At 34.6% G+C, this 18,521-nt stretch overlaps 1 protein-coding gene across 2 annotated transcripts in view; it reads left to right on the top strand.

Moving 5' to 3' along the window:
* Positions 1-16,531, top strand: part of LOC142339022 (uncharacterized) — a 41,703-nt gene extending 25,172 nt beyond the window's left edge. The window contains exons 4-7 of one of the 2 annotated variants that reach the window (XM_075388640.1): positions 7,981-8,357; positions 14,673-14,932; positions 15,395-15,578; positions 15,899-16,531. In XM_075388640.1, the coding sequence (XP_075244755.1) occupies positions 7,981-8,357; positions 14,673-14,932; positions 15,395-15,578; positions 15,899-16,399 (1,322 nt within the window). In that variant the 3' untranslated portion in view covers positions 16,400-16,531. The remainder of the gene's footprint in view (positions 1-7,980; positions 8,358-14,672; positions 14,933-15,394; positions 15,579-15,898) is intronic. The other variant, XM_075388639.1, reaches the window with a different exon arrangement.
* The last annotated feature ends 1,990 nt before the right edge of the window (positions 16,532-18,521 follow it).

Here is an 18,521-nt window from a genome sequence, read left to right as displayed (position 1 = left end):
TCATGTTGTTGACAATTATTTTTCGTTCAGGTCTTTCCAGACGCACGGACCAGAAAACGTCCTTGAGGGTTTCATAATAAGTTACTGAAAAAATTTCATTTGCCATGGAATAGCTTTCAATTTTTTAATATGACAAATTTTAGCATTTTTTTAAGAAAACTTGCATCTATTTGAAATTTTTTGTCGCTTTTTTAGGTTTCTCCAGACTCAAGAGCCGAGGAACCTCCTTTAGGGCTTGGCAATAGGTTACCTATAGTTTCTAAGTGTAATAAAATGTTTTCCAAGATTTTAACGCCACGATTTTTAGCCCTTTTTTACAGAACTTGCAATTTTTTTGACATTGTCATTATTCGGGTTTTTCAGCCTAACAGAAAATCATCTACGTTAGGTTTTCATAATAAAGCACTGGAAAATGTTTTTGGCCTTGGAGTAGTTTTCAACTTTTATTATCACAAGTTTTCGCAGTTTTTTATTCAACTTGCAGTTTTTTGAATCTATTTGAATTTTTTCAATTTCTCCAGCCTCAAGAGCCACATGACCTCCATTAGGGTTTGATTATAGGTTACTGCATAGCTTCTGGATGAAATGGAATGTTTTTCAAGATTTTAATATCAGCAACTTCAAAAACAAATATTTGCAATTTTTTCAAATTTTTTGAATCTTTTTGCATTTTAATCTTTCCTTCCGGCAGCAGGGTCCTAGGGACATCCTCCAAGGTTTTATGATAAGCTTTTTCCTAGTTCCTAGAGTTAATAGAATGATTATCATTTTTTAAATAACTCCAGCTTTAGCAATTTTTTTAATAAAATTTAATTTTTTTTTTCAACTTTAAAATTTTGATCATGTTCCAAGTTTGTGGATCTTTATGAGCCAGTGAAACTATTCAAAGCTTGAAATAGGGATACTGGATAGTATCTTGAGACAATGAAGAGGTTTTGAAGATTTAATATCTTGAATTTTAACAAGGTTTTGTTAAGATTTGCGATTGTTTTGAATGTTTTTGTCCTTTTCTCAGTTCAACGATTATTACTGGCCCAACGAAGCTGTTCAAGTCTTGCAAATGGGTTACTTGACATAAATTCAGAGACAAAAAGTTTTGAGCTTTTTCACTGCGAAATCTGGAAGCTCTTCTTTTAAATTTTTAATAGCCGCACAGCGATAGCTGGGGCTATTATTGGCCTTCTCTTGGTTTTTTTTTTTATTTCGTCGTCATGATTTTTGTTACGACCATATGACGTCACAGCCACTTTTTGTTCATTTGTTCATGCAATTTCAACTGAATTGCATGTGTGACGTCATTTTTCGCTCTTAGTGGAGCGAGTTTTTTTGTTCATGCGCGTGATTAAATTTTTGGTCACACTTGACTTACCTCACTCTCAAAAATGACTTCCTCACTTTGAAATCGACTTTTATTTACTTTAATTCAAAGAGATAAGGTCAAATGGGTGTGTGTCACTCTAAATGAATGTTATTAGAGAGCAGCTAATAGAGGCAGCAATAACTTATACAGATTTTTAATCAAAATATAACAGATCAACCTTCAATGAATAGACGAATTTTTTTGGTCTGTCTTTTTTACTGTTTTTTTAGACTGACGATCTGCGAATCTATTGCGGCTATTTTCTGGCAATCTGCCAGCTATGTTTAAATATTTTGCAAATTTTTTTAAATATCAGTTTTTATTTGATTTACTAACAAGGCTAGCAAGTTGCAGAGTCGAATCAAGCAAGAGCTTGCCTCACTAAACCGTTGCTAGCTACTGACGGAAGGCAACCGCTCGCCGGTCGTTTGAGAGCAATTTGCCCGACGTTAGGGGGTTATGTTTTATCTTTTTAAATTCAAATTTTCGAAATGCTCATGCAAAATTGTTTTAATGCAACACGATTTGTGGCTATTGAATTGTTCTTAGTGAATTTCTATCACAGCCATTTTTCTATTGAAGTGTACTTTAGATATTTACGATAAACTTTGGCCGTCTCATTCGATGATCGACGAAATGTTTGTGACCCTCGATTTTAGTCCTTTCAAAAATAATAGATTTAGATGGACAGAACCGATCAAGCCATTGCAGGATTATCTCGGGGAGAAAATTGCACTGACATATTAACAAGGTGCAAGAATAAAAAATACTAAGAGTAAGTAAGCATCCACAGGAGAGAAATTGAGCTCATTACATATGGAGAATCCCCAGTGGCATTTGATTGTGCACGAATAACTATTCTGAAAATCATGTTTTTTAATGCATAAGTTCTTTCATAATTGTTTTACACCCAATGAAGTCAGACAACAGGACCGGATATAGGTTTAAAATAGTTCCTACCCATTGATTCGATTCCACGCAAAAAAGCTGACTCCAGTAAAGTGTCGGTAGATGATTCCTGCACTTCTTGAATCCAAATATGCATAATCTGCACGTCTTTAGATTTATCACAAGACAAAAGCAAAAAAAATCATTAACGGATCGTACGTTAACACAAAATCTATAAGTTAATGATTTATACGGGCTCTATATAATTTGCTGGCACTTTTTCGGTTAATAGGGAAAACTCAATCAATTGATAATTTTGTTTTACTTTACAGATGTAAGTGATTGCCACTAGAAATTTTTTTCTGACCAATTAACGGATATTATTAATGGATAAATGACTTAGTTTTCTTGTACCATCAAATTAACGGACCAAGAAATTATATACATGTGCAAATTAATTTCTATTAGAGTCCATGTCTATGATGTAGCATTCGATGACATAAAATCTGTTAAATTGTATTAGAGCCAATGTCCTTTTGCCAATAATTTTAAAATGCAGGTTGATGTAGAAAAGGATTGTAAGCTATGCCCATAATATTTTTGAATAGTGTTATCTCCCAACAACATCGAATCATTCATTCTATGTTTAACTGGCAAATTCAACACTCATTCCTTAGGATCACTATTCTATGCGAAGCTTTGCCTTGAATAGAAGGGGAGACAACAATGGTTTTCATTGGAGTCGCCGGTTAATATGAACGTTAAAATAACAAGTTAACTGACAGTTGCTTTCCCGTGGAGCCCGACGATCATCAAATTGATTAAGTCTCTTCCTGAACCACCTGTCTGACTGAATATACTGTCAAAGTCAGCATTGAATAATATTGTAGTTTTAAATATCAATCAATAAAATTTGCATTTTTTTGAACAATTTTGCTAAACAAATTGATTTTATTTCTTATTGTAATTCTGAATTTTCAGTACTGAAAAAGTCTAACTGTTTTTAGTTACAACGACAGAAAATAAAGCATCGTTAGATTTCACTTAGCTGTTTGATATAGAATTCAAGATATTTTGCTTTTCGGATTTTAATACGAAAAATGCCAATTTCTATGATATTTTTGCAGCGACTAAATTTTTAATCCCAGAGAAAAGAAAAGTCGGATTAAGCAAAACCAGATCAAATTGACAACTTGACTCTGAATCAGATAGTAAATAATTATTTGTGAGTAGAAAATGAACCAGAATTATTAATACAATGTGGCGTTTACTGTTTCACGTGGGGTTTGTTCACAGAGAATTAGTGAGAACAGAGAACAAGGTTTTAATTAAACGAAATGTTTTTGTCAGCACAAAATAAATCATTAACAAAGTGCAAGAATTAAGAAATATTAACAGTAAGTAAACATCGAAAGGAGAGAAATCGAGCTCATAATGTATGGAGAATCCACAGTGGCATTTGATTGTGCGAGAATAACTATGTTGCAAATCATGTTATTTATTTCATAGGTTAAATAAACACTTTCATATCTGATAAAGCTGAAAGCTTGTCGGATCAAATGCACGGAAGGATGAAGCATCATCAAAATATTTTTTTGAACGGGAGTTCGATCGAAGAACTTTTCTGACTGTTACTAAGGATACAAGTTGAACTTCCGTTTTAGGTGATTTGAAGTTCGTATTAAAGCCGACAGTTCTCACAAAGTTAACAGCTGAATAGTTTTCATCAAGCAGATCTGTTTTGAAACCACTTGTAACTATTGATTGTTAATATTGATTTAATAATATTATATCAGAAGGACTTATTATAACAAAACCAACTACCAACTTCTATGTTGCTATTGATTTTGTGAGCTCCTTTTTGAGAGCATGGACATCAGCACTTGAGCTTCTGCCTGTGGTGACTTGTATATTTGAGACTTCAAAAGTTTCTCATTTAGATGCCCATTTATACTATACAACGAAAGACTGTGTCGTTCAACCATATTTTACTATGTTATGACGTTGACTTTCAATTGACTTCTCAAAGCTTGCTTGAGAGACGTGGCCTTAGTTTAAATAAGTTAAGATGACCAGGAGATGGCGTCAAAGAGGTGAACTAGAAATGTCAAATCATCGGCAACATCAGTCGATTCTTCAACTACGAAGCCAAACTTTGAAATATCAGCTTGAATGACTCTTCTTGTCGAGAATCCACAAATATTACAATAATTTAGGGTTATTTCGGATTTTCTTCAGATAGGTACTTTTGATTGTTGTTTCTGATTGATTGGTCTTTTAAAGTGTGGAGTAGACTGATTGCATCATTTTTAATTGCTCTTGAACGAAGTTCATAGCAATTATTGTAAACGTGTTGGTCTTTTTTATGCAATTTTTTCGCTCGACCTTTTTGCGCTTTTCTTCTAGAACATTCTTTGACTTCTCAAGTGACTTTTTCACGCTTTCGTTCTTCATTTTTGGGCGATCTCTTTGCTCTCACTCCGAAGTAAAGCTTGTTGCTAAAATAAACTCGGTTGCAGAATAGCGAAAACAAGTGGTGATAGCTGAGTGGTCAGTACATGTGGTTAAGAATGGGTAGCGCTCAGAGATATTAAGCTTATCAGTAAGGCAAAATTCTATTCAAGTTAGCAAAAATCCAAAGTACAATATGGAACATAAACCGACTAATGTCGGAAGAATTGCTCTTGACCGACATGCGGGTAGCAAAAAATGACGCCACCGGGATTCGAAACATTTTTTTTCTACCTGCATGCGTTAAATAAAGTTACGATTAAGGTAGGAGGAGGAGGAGCGCTCAGCTTTGATAGGTTTTAGTTTGTGACACGTAAAAAATATCGGTCAGTTTTGATATTCTTTGCAGTGGGTAAGGTTGTACACCCAGGTATACTTGCTATACATCAACTGTAAATTATTGATTTTGATGCAGTCCTTGGATGAATATCTTTCCTACTCATTGTCCTTTTTATAGAGGAACTCAAACCGCAAACTCAAGAACTAAATTCTCTTTCTCTTCAATATGTTTGTTTAAATGAACTCAAAATACCTGTCCTGAAGTATTAACTGCTTACAATTGTTAATTTAGTATAGACATCTTTTTGGCAGAACACGGCCAATATAGTTAAAGAATCAGGGCCAAGTCTGGAGCTATGAGATGGTTTATTACAATTAGGCTTATTATACAATTCAAGGGTTCTAATATGATATCCGGTGGGAATATTGTGCAAAAACTTAATCTAAGTAACTTGTGAATTGTTCTTTTCTTTTACAAATTTTTGAATGTATCTATTTTCCTTAATTTGGTGATTTCTCATCTCAATTCGTCAATTTTACGACGGAGAAGAGAAGGCTTTAAATTTTGTCTTACGGTTATAAGGATTAAATTCTACAAGGCGGATCGGTAATGTGCGATGGCACATAAAGTTCCGACCCCGGTCATCCACAGTTTTGGCATAATTGTCTACCAAATGAGGAACAGATAGAAAAACCCAAAAATTATTTTTGGAATCCCAAAAGAGCCCAAGTATTTTTCCAAAAAATTGTGTATGAACGATAAGATAGCCCCCAAAGCAAATAACTCAGTGGAGTAAAAATTGATGCATTAGGTTGCTGTGATATGCCAATATTAAGAAAGCGAGTCAAGACGAACAGCGAAATCAAGCAACAACAACAACAAACATTAATTACATCAAAAACTTTGTCCGTTTTAAAAAACAAAATTTAATAACAAAGTCAATATACCGTCAGATAAACCTAAAACTAAACAAAATAACTTATAAATCACCAGAAAAGATATGGGAACAGTCCATAAAAAGGTTTGGTAACAATTAGACAAAAAAAAGAACAAAAACAGTAAAGTTTCGCTTATTTTTTTAAACAATTAACTTAGATTACAATTCTATAGAAGCGCATTAGGACCTGTCCTTATTCAATTTTAAGCTAAAAAGGACAACAAAAAACACAACAAACAAAAATTCAATGGAAACTTGCCAGAAAACGCTGTCAAAACTGTCAAGCCATATTTTGATCCTCAAAATATTTTTGATTGCGACTTCTTCAAACACCTATAATGTTTAATGTGGCCATTCATTTGTGAGACTAGGTTTATACGACCAAAACGACAAAGTAAAAATTACAGTTAAAGACAAAATTAAAAAATTCAGTTGATTTCTTCAAGAAAGAAGTATCGAGGCCGTTAAACCGATAATCTATATCTTTCCGGATTTTAATATGTTCAATTGTGCCTTCTCGGGAACGCTAATAATGTGGTATGAGAACTGTCAATAATGTGACAATGTGACAAACCTAGAAAACGTGAAAAACTGGCAAATATCTAAAAATAAAAAAAATCTGAAATCTAGTAGTATCAAAGCCAGCAAACAAGAACTTCAGTCTTAAAACCGCAATCGAGACTAGTTTTTAAATCAGTAGAATGGAGAAGCATTCTTTCTTTGCTGACACCAAGCTACAAGTTGACCAAATTAAGAAGAAAAAAAACAAAGGAAAAGTTCATTAAGCCATTATTTATTTAAAAATCAATTGTTTTTAAAAGTCGAAACGACCATAAACTTTCAAGAAAAAAACTAAATGCATTAGCTTGGAGCTGCTTAGGAAGCCAATTGGACCTATCAGTCCTGAGCTTTGATATGATATGCTCTGTTCCTCATTATTAAAAAAGTCTTTTTTCAAAAAAAGACCGACTGATTACAATCCGAATTCTTTTTGGATTTTAGCAGTCCAAGATTTGCCCAAAACTAGCCCTGCTAATGCTTGTTGTCCGTTAGGAAGAATTGATTTATGAATGTTGTAGATATAGATAATTTGTTAGTTGAAACCTCAAAGATAAATTCTGCATTTTTGATAATCAACGAGTAAAGTTAGCAAAAAACGGCAAAGTTTTAATTACAGAGCACTCTCAGCGGAAGTTGAAGTAGCAATAGCCCCCTTCGGAGTCTACAAAGATTGTTTTAATATTGTTTGGGGGTGTACTGCCGGCAAATTTAATCAAAGTGGATTAAAGTAGCTTATTTCGTGCTGTTTTTGATGAAAAACGCTGAATTTTGAAATATTTAGCTAGAAGTTTTGACCAAAAAAATTAAATCAAAATGATCAACAATGCTTGTTTGTCTTTAGAAAGAAATCAACGACACTATTCTTAAACATTTTAACAAATTTTAGCAAAATTGAGGAAAATTTAGGCAAAAATTCCGGAAATTTTGAATAAAAACAACGTGAATTCACTCTACTTTTCTCAGAAGTTTAAACCTCGATAATTCCCTGTAGAAAACGAAAATTAAAAAAAATCTGAAATTAAAAAAGTGTGAACCTCGACAACTCCCTGTAAAAAACAAAAATCTTTTTAATTCCGTATTCTACGCTGGACGTGCTTTCTAATGATACCAGTCTCAACTCTCTACGATGATTATATCGATCGGTCAAAATTGACTGAACAAAAAAAACATATTTGAGTATATAGTTCCTCCCCCCTCAACAGGGGTCGGAACAATAAGGGACTTTAGGTGCTTATGTGGACCTAAGCGGGTCCACAGCTCCTACAGTAATATACAAAAAATACTTCATGAGTTTAAAATTTTGGTTTCGGTACTGTCTAGTAATTTTCTGAGAAATTTGAAAAGTAATAATTAACAAATAAGAGCAATTAATAAACTACATATGCATGTAGCGTTTGTTTACTGTGTGCTTTTTTGAAATTGTCAGTTATCCTTTATTTACAGGTGGGGAGTTTGAAACGTTCACCTTGGATGCACCATGCTTCAAATATAAAATTGCAATAGATAGCGACCAAATTATTGAAGTTGACCTTAATGACGTATGTCCAGTAGCTTATATGAACATTCTCAAGACTCACTGCGAGCCAAAAGAATCTAACCAAGAAATTGTGAAACTAGATCGCTCAAACTTTTACCAGTTACCCGAGTTGGGAAATCTTTTGCGTAACAGCGAATTCCTTTTGGAGGCACCTAAGCTGGACCAAAATGGTACCACATCAAAATTATCACCTGGTGCAATGAATGAGTTTGAGCGTGCAACCAGAGTTGGTAATGTGTGTTTCTGTGCAATTGCGAGGACAATCGACGTGGATAATGACCCGGTTAGATTTTAATTCTAACGCTTATACTTTTGAATGAGATCTTGGCAGTGAGAAATCAAAGGCACTGTAGCTGAGTGGTTAAGATGTCACACTGCCAACCACCGGGAGGTCAGGGGTTTCAACCCCTGCGTGGTCGTTTTTTTGTACCCAAGCTACACCTCCTCTAATTTAAATTGCCTCTGCCTGTGGTTCTAGAGCACTCCATCCGACGTTAGTCGTTTATGTTGAAATGATGCAAACTAGCAATGGGTGCGAAACTGCATTCGCTCTTCGCAAATACCTTATAGACAGTCATGTTCGGGTTAAATCTACATCAGCCCACGTTACACCATATTTCAAAACGAGAGAAGATTAACTTGATTGCACAAACTATCGAACTATTTCTGTGACCCCAATATTTGCAAGTTTTTCAGCGCCTTCTGTTAAAACAGGTAACACACAGAAAGGCGTCAAATCATTAACGATAATGAGTTTGGTTTATATAAGAGTTGACCAGTCTGTTGACGATCAATGTGTTGTTTGCTGCCAATCAGAAAATCTTAGTTTAAATAGAAAAATTTGAGCATATTTTGTAGAAAACTGAAAACTATGAAAAAAAGTAATTTATCGCAAAACAGACTCATTCGTTTTTTACGGAGGAATCTTATAATAATAATAATAATAATAATAATAATAATAATAATAATAATAATAATAATAATAATAATAATAATAATAATAATAATAATAATAATAATAATAATAAATTGTTTCCAGAGGTCAGTAGAAAATAACACATCTTATTTATGTACATTTACTTTGAGACAAAATCAATATCACCCTGGGAAGTCACTATTAGGCCATAAAGGCCTGTTTTCAAGTGTCTCAAGCGGAAGAGAAATGATTATGGTAGTTGCTAACAAGAAAAACTGGAAAATTACCGCTGTCAATTAAAAATACAGAACTAATTATTTATTATGAAACTTAGATAGTAACTCACAATTGTCTATGATGTAATTATCAAGGAATTCATGACAGAAATCTTAAGCTTGGAAGGTTTCTTTAGTATGAATGTTATTTACAAAGTTAGGAAAATATATTAGTAAGCGGTTTATCATCTGCCTGATTTTAGGTCTTGAAGAAAAATTTTCATATTGTATCTGAGTAGACAAAGTTTCCTTGATCTCGTTCAATTATTTGTAATTTTGAGAAACTCATCTTCGGAAATTAGACTTTCTAGACATGAAACTGAGTTCTCGCATCTGATTATTTTTGTTGCTGTTTTCAAAATTTCATAGAGGTGTTGCTCTTATATATTGTAAATGAGTAGTTTTCTCCTGATTGCTAATATGGATTCGTGTTTTCTTTTGAAAGTCAAGATTCTAGCAATTCTGTTTATCATCAAGTTCAGTGGTTTCAGATTTTTGTATTTTGCACATCCATATATTGGAACTCCATACTGAGCAATTGGCTGCACATATGTTTTATAAACAGTTACAAGCTGCCTTCTGCTTAAATATTTATCAGGCGGTAGAATAAGGAGCAGAATGTTGTTACTTTTTTTCCACTGACTCAGCATGTTGTTGGAAACAAAGGTCTTTATCAAGTAGGATGCCAAGATACTTAAATACTGCAACATTGTATTTCCTTGTTGTCAATCTTTATAGATTGTTTAGGTGAAGGGTATTTTTCTTTTTGTAAAACCTAACTGTTTTTGGTTTATCAGCATTCAATATGAGGCGATTCTTTTTGAGCCAAATTGCAGATGTTTCTAGAGCTTTTTGATGATCATCACTTGCCGTTTTCAGGTCCTCTTTGGTGTGAATCACAGTGTCGTCTGCATACAAAATAGCGCCAGTTCGCGTTGTAGCTAAATCAATATCATTTATAGAGTCTTCAAATAGCAAAGGTCCCAGGACCGAGCCCTGGGGTACACCAAATCTGATATTCTGTGTTGATCTTTTTCCCCCAATTTGAGTAAATTGCACTCTTTTACTGAGATAGGATTTTTATAATTCTAGGACAGGCCTCCTTATTCCGCAATTCGAACAATTTTTAAATATGATGTGATGGTCAAATGTCAAAGGCCTTTTTAAGGTCAAGGAAGGTGCAAGTGGTTCCCATTGTATTGTTTTTCCAGTTTGATCTCAGTTTGTCATTAAGTTCTACGAGTGCATCAACTGTAGTTCTTTGGTCTCTGAAGCCAAATTGATTTTTGGTAAGGAGCTTTTCTTTGCTCACGAAAGAAACAATTCTGCTGTATATTATTTTCTCGAATTCTCGAAGACTTTTCCAATTGCTGTTAAGATTGATATTGGCCGGTAATTTATGGCTCAGTTGTACCACCATCTTAAAAGACTGGAATTGTTTTCGCTATTTTCAAACATTTGGAATGGTAACCTTACTCCATGCCTTTGTTTAAAATTTCGCATAGTAAAGGTGCTATTGAGGAGGCAATGCCGTTTAGAAAATAGTTGTTAAGATTAAAGGCATCAAAGCTGATGTCGTTGTTTTACAGAGTAAAATGCTACGTATAGATAGTTTGCTTGTGCTTGTTTTTAAGACACTATCAAAATTAGATGCCAATTTTTGGCGTATATTTGAAAAAAAAATTAAAATTTTCCAAGTTTGCTTCAGAAAGAGATGATTGTGTTAATTTTGGTCGCCCGACAGCTTTCTTACGACCTCAAATAAATTTCTATTACCGCTACTGGCATTCTTATGTATTTCTATTTGATAGAATTGTCTCATTTTTGTTCTAACTAGATTTTTGACCAGTTTCGGTTGTTCATCTTATTTCTTTTTGCTTCTGTCAGATTTTCTATGTGGTGCAATTGTCTTAAATGAATTTTCCTGGAAGCAGCATTTTTAACTTCATTATCAATCCAATTTTTTTGTTTGTTAACAGAATGTTTTTTTACTGGCACCACTTGATCCAATTCTCTATTTAAAAATTCCTGTAAATCTTTTAGAAGAATGTTGCAATTTTTACTGTTTAAACCGTCTGCTAAAATTTTTTCGACGTAGGACTGTTCTTAATTTTTGAGTGACTCTGGGGTTTTGTAATTGACCTTATGCGAGAACTGCAATGTTCTTTATCTATATCCCTTGCATTTGTTTCCGGTATCCAATTTTACGCAATAGTGAACACTCACTGTATTTTTTTGACATTTTGTAGGGAATGGAAATTTGTGCAATACAGATCAAGTAATGTTTGTGACATCTTTGTCTCGCGGGTGGCAGTATTAGGCCCCGCCAGTAATAATCCATTTGCTTGCAAGTTGGATGTTAGCTGGTTGATTTTTTTCTCTTATGAAAAAAATTGACATTGAAGTCACCACAGAGTATAAGTTTCACATCTGGTTTCGCAACAATTTGGTCTAAAAAGTTTCCCAATGTATGAAAAGTTTTCTCATTAGAGCAACTAGGGGGGTATAAATGCAGCTTATAACAGCTTCGAATTATTTTGGTTGATTAGTGTAGAGATAGCCTGAACAGATTTTTTCTCCAGTTTTCCAAGGATTTTCCCTTTAGCACAAAGCTTTACATAAATACCGACCCCGCTACCTCTTTTCTACCTCTCCGCGCTTATTATGGTATTATAATTTGGAAGGTTAAACAGTTCTTTTCTATGAGTATTTTTTAACCATGTTTCCGTTATGCATAAAGGTAATGGTTTTTTCGGCGCTAACAAATATTTTGAATTCATCATAGTTTTTGGACAGATGTTTTTTTGGATCTAATTTTTTGTAGTAAAACAGTACTCAATTCAGTTTTTTTAACGTTATTCATTTTCTTTTAGCTATGAAAGAAAATTTATCGAACCGCGACCGCAGCAAAGCATAGCCAGTTCTTTCCAAGTTTTTTTCTGCTATTATTATCAGTACTTGCACATTGATAAAACACTGTAATAAGCAGATGAAAAAACAATTAATTTTTTAAAAATAAAAAGAAAGAAAGAAAATATTGTAAGAGATTATTCAGAACCAAAAAACAGAGCTCAGTTGCTGTTTGTAGTGTCCTTCAGAATAACCATCTAACGTCAAAAGCAAAATGCGTATATCACAATTTGCTATTGACTACTTGCGGAAATCACAAGCACGATGGTGATCCTTTTTAAGTTTTTCTCTTCTGCTTTTATCAGTTCATAACCAATCGATTAACTGAATATTGTTTGAAGGCATCAAATATATTAATAAAATAGAAGATAAACTGAAAGATTTTTTTATGAGTTATACCGTTACATTGTCTTTCCTTTTCGGAAAAATCTTGTGTTTTGCTTCTTATGGGCGGGCAGATAATCATCCTCTGGATTATCGTTAGTTCGTCGTGGATTCTTGTCGTTCTTCTTGATAACATTTACGTTGTTAAGCTCATATCAATCTCATTGATTTTTCTTGTCATCAAAATAAATGAATTTGCATATGACCGTCGGAAGTTGGTACTCGGTTTCAGTATTTGGTAGAATATGACAGGCTTTTATGCTATCTCTAGGTAACTTCATTCCCAAAAAGTTTTCAAAAAATTGCAACGTATCATAGGTAACATCTTTGCTGGTGCGGGCATTAAATGGGGGATTTACGACAACCACACTATCTTTTCGGGTGTACCTTTCTTGGGCTCGTTCGTAGTCTATCGTTAATATTTTTCTGGTTTGCGTGAAGTTATTGCAACTCAATATCTTGCTCTATTTTTTTTCTCTAAGAGCTTTAACCTCCTTGTATAGTGTTTCAATTGTTTGTGGTGTTTTGTGGTTACTCACGACCTCTGCTGTCACATTGGGTTCTGAGTACTCCTTGTCCTCCATTGTGGCCGTCAATTATAATCAAATAAAAAGAATCTGGAAATAATAATTGTTACGTGAAAAGTCTGTTTTAATCAACGTGCATATGTATTATCTAGAAAAGAAAGACTTTCGCTGCTTTAACGCGCAGTGTTTCGTTTAGAACATTTTTGCGCTCAAGGACAGCTGACTGTTTCAAACGCTTACAAATTTGTGTTTGTGTGAATCTTACAGTGTATGCTTTTACATGCAAAGGAGATGTTGTAAGATGACAGAAATGATATGGATATGTGGGTATAGAAATTGATGAGACCCTTTTTTGTGATAATCAGATGAACAAAAGTCTGAAAAATATGGCTTCCGCATTGATGGTATTATTTGATCAAGCAGCACTTTTCTTCGAAGACAAAAATACTTCTTTTTATGGCCTTAGTGCTTTCATTCTTGTCTTTTGTGGCTATTTTGTTTTCCAAATTTTGACGGAAAAATTTGCAAAGTTTAGATTGACAAATTAATTGGGGTATAAAATTGTTTCTGCTAAAAAAGTGCGATAATGCAAGACATCTGATAGAGGCAAAGCTACTTCCAGTAGAGTGTCCGGTAGAGCTTTCCATTGGCAAGATATATTTGAGAAAGTCGTCAAGATATATTTCGGAAAGACAACTACGAATAATTTCACGTTTTCTAAGCGTTCGGCAATACTCTCCAACTAATAGTTCAAAATTTGATGGAGTACCAACACGAGCTGTGACATGAATGCAACTGTTCGTCAGTGTCCAGTTGCCACAGAATATTCGGTTTGTAAGAAACGATAAATCTGTTAAGGAAAAATGAAATTTTCAACATGAAAAAATCTCTTAAACAGTAAGATGAGAGCTTTTGAATGTTTGTAGGAAGAACAATAAGAAATTGATGTTTGAAAAATCATTCCAAAGCACAACAGAGAGTTGAATTAAACTGTTATATATGATGTATGACAGATTTCTTTTTTGCTTTTAATTGCTGTTAAACAAGTTTATTACATTTATATCAGTTCTGTCTTTTTAAAGGGATTTTTCGCTTTGCCGAATTTTCGTATGACACATTTGACTTTTCGCCCTCAAAAACTGGATAAACAGGTAGCGACCGGTGTGCATCAAGTTCTCTTAGGGCCTTTCAGCTTAATATTATGCAATTCACCTAATTTTTTGAGACTTTGGGTAAAGGGCGGTTCTTCGAGATTGACCCCACTCCCACCCCCACCCTCAATCCACAACCCTGAACATCGTTCAACGCGTAAAACGGCGCGCTCTTCGACCCCCCCCCCCCCCCCCGCCGTGCGCTCCGCCCTTACCCCCGCTACCTTATGCACCCCCGCCTCGCCCACGCCACAACTCTTTAATTAAACTAAAGCTAGCCTCTCTAAACCGCAGCAAGCTACTGATGAAGCCAACTGACTTGTTTAAAAAAACAGATAATTTTGTACAACCGTCGTCAGTTCAGGGTCGAAACAAGTTTGATATTTGGTTGTATTAATATTTATGTAAGAAGGTAGCGTTTCGTTATTTTTCTAGGTCACACTTGGGATATTTGAAAGGCAGCTCTCGAAATGCGATGAGCTGTTACAACAAGTAGGCTCCTCATTAGACCGAAGCTTCTGCGTATACCTCTACATTCCAAGGATGGCTCAATTTGCAGAGTTGAACAAGATCTACGAAAAGTTCTTCCGCAATTGCACATGTCCGCCGGCGAGATCATGTGTGGAGGCCTCACCTTCCGATGTGATTTGTGTGTATGCTGTGGCTAAATGGATTGAAGCATCCAGTAATGACAGGTGCACAATATCCCATTCTTTTTTCATTCTTGTTCATAATTCTGCTGTTTGTCTTTCTCGCATTCGTTTTGGATGCTTTATTTTTTCACTGCCAGGATTTTTAGATATGTATAGGTGTTGACTTGCGGCCCCGAGTTTACCGACTAGCCTTTTAGGGGAGGTGTTTTCTTTTAATTAGCCTTTTTCCTTTGTCTCTTTGTTTCCTGAATCAGGACGGTGTCTGAAGTGATCATAATTGATTCATCATCCGTCAAGATTAAGGGCGAAGAGAAATTAAAAAGTTGCCGATATTTGTAGATGATAAGTTGATTAGATGTGGGCTCAAAACGAGCCTGGTTTATCGCGTTACAAAAAATCAGATTGAATGTTTATGGTGCAATGAGTGAATTATTTTTTCAGTTTTCATTTTCAACTTCTGTATAGAGATCAACGTTCCGTATTTAGTATCCTGATCATTTGTAGAAGGTTATACGTCCGGAGTATTTCACATTGGGCACCTGCTAACATTGGGCCTTACAGCCAGTACGTGTCCTTCGAAGGCGTGGCTTTTGTGTCTGGTCAGATCCCGATGATACCCGCCACTCTCAACATTTTAGACTCACGTGAATTTGTCCATCACGCGACTTTGTCACTACATCATGTTAAGGTTACTACACAACATCTAATAATCAATTGCATTATGGACAATGTTACTCTTGCTTACGTAACAAACTGATTGATGATGAACTTAAGTAAGACTTCAGAATATATCAGTGTAAATTCCGTATATTAACAGAATGCGGTAATGAAATATAATGGGCTAAAAACTGGGTCACTGGAAGTATATTGCACAGAATTTTTGTGAAATTAGATGCGATGGGTATTTTCATCCAATTGGTTTGGACTAAATCTTTATTTTACAATTCATTCTATCTCTTAACTCAAAAATGTTTGATATGTAATATTTGGAAGCTTTCCACTGTTTAGGCAGTTCTTCGTGAGCTCAACTCCAAATTCAGTTTCAATCCTTACGACAATGAAGATTACTATTCTGAAATTGAGGCCGAACAATGTGTTCTTTTCTGTGTTTGCTACGTCACAAGTTCTCACTACTTTTCAACTGTGAGACATATATGGTCACATCTTCAATTGCCTAGTCAGAACTTGATCATTTTACAAGTTCCCTGTTTGCCTAAAAAGGCGTGCATTGAGTGGGAATTTGTGTGCATAGAACCAGACCTGGAACCAAAATTTACAGTGGTCATGGAAGTGCTTGACAATGCGTCAAAATTTTTGGAAAGTGCCTTGGATGATGAGTCGATTATGAAGCCATGCCGCGTTTTTATGGAAAAGCAATTTATTACAGATAATGAAAACATTGATAACTTGAATAAACTGGTGCAGACTTCGGCGGTATGCCTGGTTCCTGTTGACAAAGTTTACAATGGATCAGTCGCGGTGTGCAGTTATGAACAAATCGAGCATTGATGATTTAAGACTAATTTTGTTTGGCAAAGTTGGATTGATATTTTGATCGAAAGTTGCTTAAATTGCAATATGTACATTTAGAAAAAGATTTTAAATTAATGAAACAAATAATTATAAGACAAATAAGTAGAATCTGTTTCTTTCCTTACAGCTGTGAAGCTGAGCGAAGCTATGTTGCGGTGCTCTTGGTTTTTTACGACTCGAAGAGGAGTATTGAAGAGATCTTTTTCAAATCATTTTTATTGGGTACTAAACAAAATCGAAGAGTGGAGCGGTAAGAGAGTGGTTCTTTGTTCATATCGGTGTTTTCGAGAGAGCAATGAATTGAGGTGTCACAAAGTTTCTGTAAGGGAGCCAAATATTTTTTCACGTGCGGCTTTTTCAAACAGTTTTTTGGTTTTCATTTTTTGTTTTTTTTTGTTTTTAATTTTTTTGTTTCAGAAGTTTGATTATTATCTTGTATTATTTTTAGGGTTGTTTAATAGTGATTAGTAGGTTTCTGGTAACTAATATGAATTTCATTACACTTTGTATGTTTCTCAGCTGTTTTGCTGATTTTTAGGCAAATTTTAACCATTTTTTGGTTGATTGCTTTGTTTTACTGCCTTAAGCAGGATTAGAGGAGACGCCCTTTACTTAAGATTTCAGATACTGAGTGAGTACAGCGTGACGTCATTTCTCTCTCTCTCTCTCTCTCTGGCAGAAGTTTTTAGATCATTTGCGTGATCAATTTTGTTTACCTTACTCAATAAAATGACTTATGCACTTCAAAACTTAAGTTTAAGTTCATTTAGTTGAAAACTCGTATGTGTAATAAAGGTCGCTAATAAAAAGGCTTCTGCAGTATGAATTTTAACAAGCTGCATTAATTTATCACCAAATGTTTTATGCATAGCGTTTTGAGTGGTATCGATAAATTTTTAAACTTATCTGTATGTGTTTCTATCCATATAATACGGAACGCAAGTCTTTATTCCGCAGTTATTCCGGCAATCTGTCGGCTATGTTTTTTAATTGCTCTAAGTTAAGTTTGGCCCAATTTTTTTAGGCCTGCGGTCTCTTTTAATGCGATTTTTGAGGAGATTCAATTCCCGGAGGGCATTAAGTCCCTCAGCAGCTCTCTTAGAGCTCTAAATGTAATATTCACCGAAGCTGCTAAAAGTCACGGTGTAAAGGGATGGTGTCACTCGCTTTTTCCGCCGTTGAGACATACCTCTATGCTAGCCAGTCTAGGCTGAAGTAGACCGCTTGCCGGTCGATTGATAGCAATGTTCTCAGATTAGTCGGTGATGTTCAATAAGTTGTAGGAAGAAAATGTTGTCATAGAAGTAACTCGAACTCGGTTGTATTCAGTTTTGAATGAACTTTGATTTTTTTTTACTGTTGAAAGTATACTGTATCATAAAACCCAATGACTATCAAGCTGTCACACTAAAAAGTGTAATAAGCTGGGAAAGCTTAAAAATAAGTAAAGATTTATTTTCTCTGCTTCGTACGCTATAATCATCAAAATTGTATTGTTGTCCTTTCTTTTGCGAGTCTGATAATATGCAAAAGTTTTGATTACTATCTTGCCTGCGTCTAACTACAAGGATGAACTCAAGATATCCCTCAGTTCCAAGTAAGTAGGGATACAATGCAAATTGATTTCACTGAATAGCTGTCGAGCATGAAGACTCAGAAAAAAAACTGATGAAATATTCACTATCTTTTAATAGAACAAATTCAGTTCTGAGTGGACAAAAATGTAAATAAAAAGTATGAGAAATGCATCGCACGATTTATTCATTCTTTGTCAAATGGATTCTTGCGATACTCAGTGCAATTCTTTATCCTCAGAACATGTAAAAAAGTCTTTTTTAAGCAGAATTCCGGCAGCTTCCGAACTTAAACACTTAGAAAATATTTGGGAATAGAAACAAAAAAACTTCAAGTACTTCAAAACTAAATATTAGTAGGAAAACTATTAGAACCACTATGCAGAGAGTTAGCATATGGCAACAGAGGTCAAGAGCCTCATTCTGCAAAACAGGAAACTGAATTGGAGAAAAATTACCACAGATGAAGCTTCACAAAAAAACAACTGTCTCAAAATTTATATTTATCTCAAACTAATGTTTAT

Source organism: Convolutriloba macropyga, chromosome 5 (genome assembly GCF_964194025.1).
Source record: "Convolutriloba macropyga chromosome 5, txConMacr16.3, whole genome shotgun sequence".
Taxonomy (NCBI): Eukaryota; Metazoa; Xenacoelomorpha; order Acoela; family Convolutidae; genus Convolutriloba; species Convolutriloba macropyga.
This window is presented reverse-complemented; position numbering and strand designations above follow the sequence as displayed.